The sequence below is a fragment of the Aplysia californica genome, unplaced genomic scaffold (assembly GCF_000002075.1).
Source record: "Aplysia californica isolate F4 #8 unplaced genomic scaffold, AplCal3.0 scaffold00432, whole genome shotgun sequence".
Classification (NCBI taxonomy): domain Eukaryota; kingdom Metazoa; phylum Mollusca; class Gastropoda; order Aplysiida; family Aplysiidae; genus Aplysia; species Aplysia californica.
The window spans coordinates 273,379-274,832 of record NW_004797702.1 but is presented as its reverse complement, the minus strand read 5'-3'; the positions used below and the strand labels follow the sequence as shown (position 1 = coordinate 274,832).

Sequence of the window (1,454 nt, the reverse complement as noted above, 5' to 3'; positions counted from 1 at the left end):
TGTACATGTATATAATATATAATATAATATAATAAAACTTGCTTTAATTACCTCCTGTCAAAGACAATCGTTCATACAAACAGCCACTTTCCACACCCTCACACCCCTTGCGATTTAACTTTTTAAATAATTATAATGACAATGGCCAAGATAATCGCTTGTCTAAGATGACCTGTCCCTGTAGAATTATGCAAATTTAGATAGCCAAATTATGCCCAAAAAAAGCCAAATTATGCAAAAATTATGCAAGTTACCGTAACACCATTCGCGACATGTTTTGCACTTTTTCAACACGAATTTTCATGATTTTCATGTTTTATGTACAGAAAATTTTTTAACAAAACATTTCAGTATCACTAACTTGTTGTGTATTTGGTAAAAAAACCAATACACTTCAGTAAGAAAAAACCCCCCAAAAAATATCATCTCTGTAACTTTCAGCTGTAGATCTAGATCTAGATTCTATAGAGGTAAGAAAAATGTAATAAAAAAGATAAATAAAATATAAAAAAAGACACCTGGACCTCTGATGCTGGTACATTACTAAAACCAGGGACACCTGTCAAACATGAAATCTATCAAACATGAAACATCAGCAGACATGAGAACAACAACTTTTGATGGGTTGCAAAATTGAACATGCTCAAGGAACCCATAACCAAGATCTTCTGACAAGGGAAATAACCAGCTTTTCACTTAACTGAGACATATTACGGTGATCATTTCCCTTTAGTCACATGGCGAGGCGTTAATTAATTGTTTTGTGGGAAAAAAAGGTAAAAAACGTGAAAAACGGGAATCCAAAATTATGTAAATGTGGCAGAATTACGCGAAAAAACGCGGCCGCACAATCGCATAATCCTACGGGGCCAGGACGACCATTTTTCTCCTCAATAATGTAAGGAAGAAATTAATTAGACTATTACCGATAACTGTCAAGTGGATATTACTCCTATATAATTCAGTGACCGTAGAGAATTATCTATAGAAATCTTGGTGGATGGGTGGCAGGTGCTCTGTTGTGGTTTGCTTCTTCTTTTCTATCAAACACCTATCGTCCTTATCTCCCCTCCTTCTTTTTATGTTTTTATTACTCTCTTGTAACACCTCTATGCTTCGGCACTTATGTGACTTTTCTGAGTTGCAAGTGCCGTGAAACTCTTTCTAAAACATAACAAACCCTAGAAATCTTGTCAATTTGTCTCTCAAATGTCCCCCAGGGCTATGTGTGTACGTGACGTCATACAGCACAGATGCCTGGGTGTTGTGGTCCAATCAAATTTCAGATTTCCAAGATGGTCTCTTCAGAACTTGTTCCCGTCTAAAGGAGCCCGGCACAGGTTGGCATTGCCACACGATTCAAAACAGCACAGGTTTGTTTCATTTATTGATCTGGGTGGTTGGAAGTTTGGAAGGCGCCGTTTGTCGATTCAACATTTTTTTCTCCCCCCCCC

At 37.2% G+C, this 1,454-nt stretch overlaps 1 protein-coding gene across 1 annotated transcript in view; it reads left to right on the top strand.

Annotated features, from left to right (window-relative positions):
• Positions 1-1,454, top strand: part of LOC101864083 — a gene marked incomplete in the record, with an annotated part of 9,324 nt that overhangs the window by 3,624 nt on the left and 4,246 nt on the right. The window contains 1 exon segment of the mRNA XM_013086067.2: positions 1,221-1,373. Within this exon segment, the coding sequence (XP_012941521.1) occupies positions 1,221-1,373 (153 nt within the window).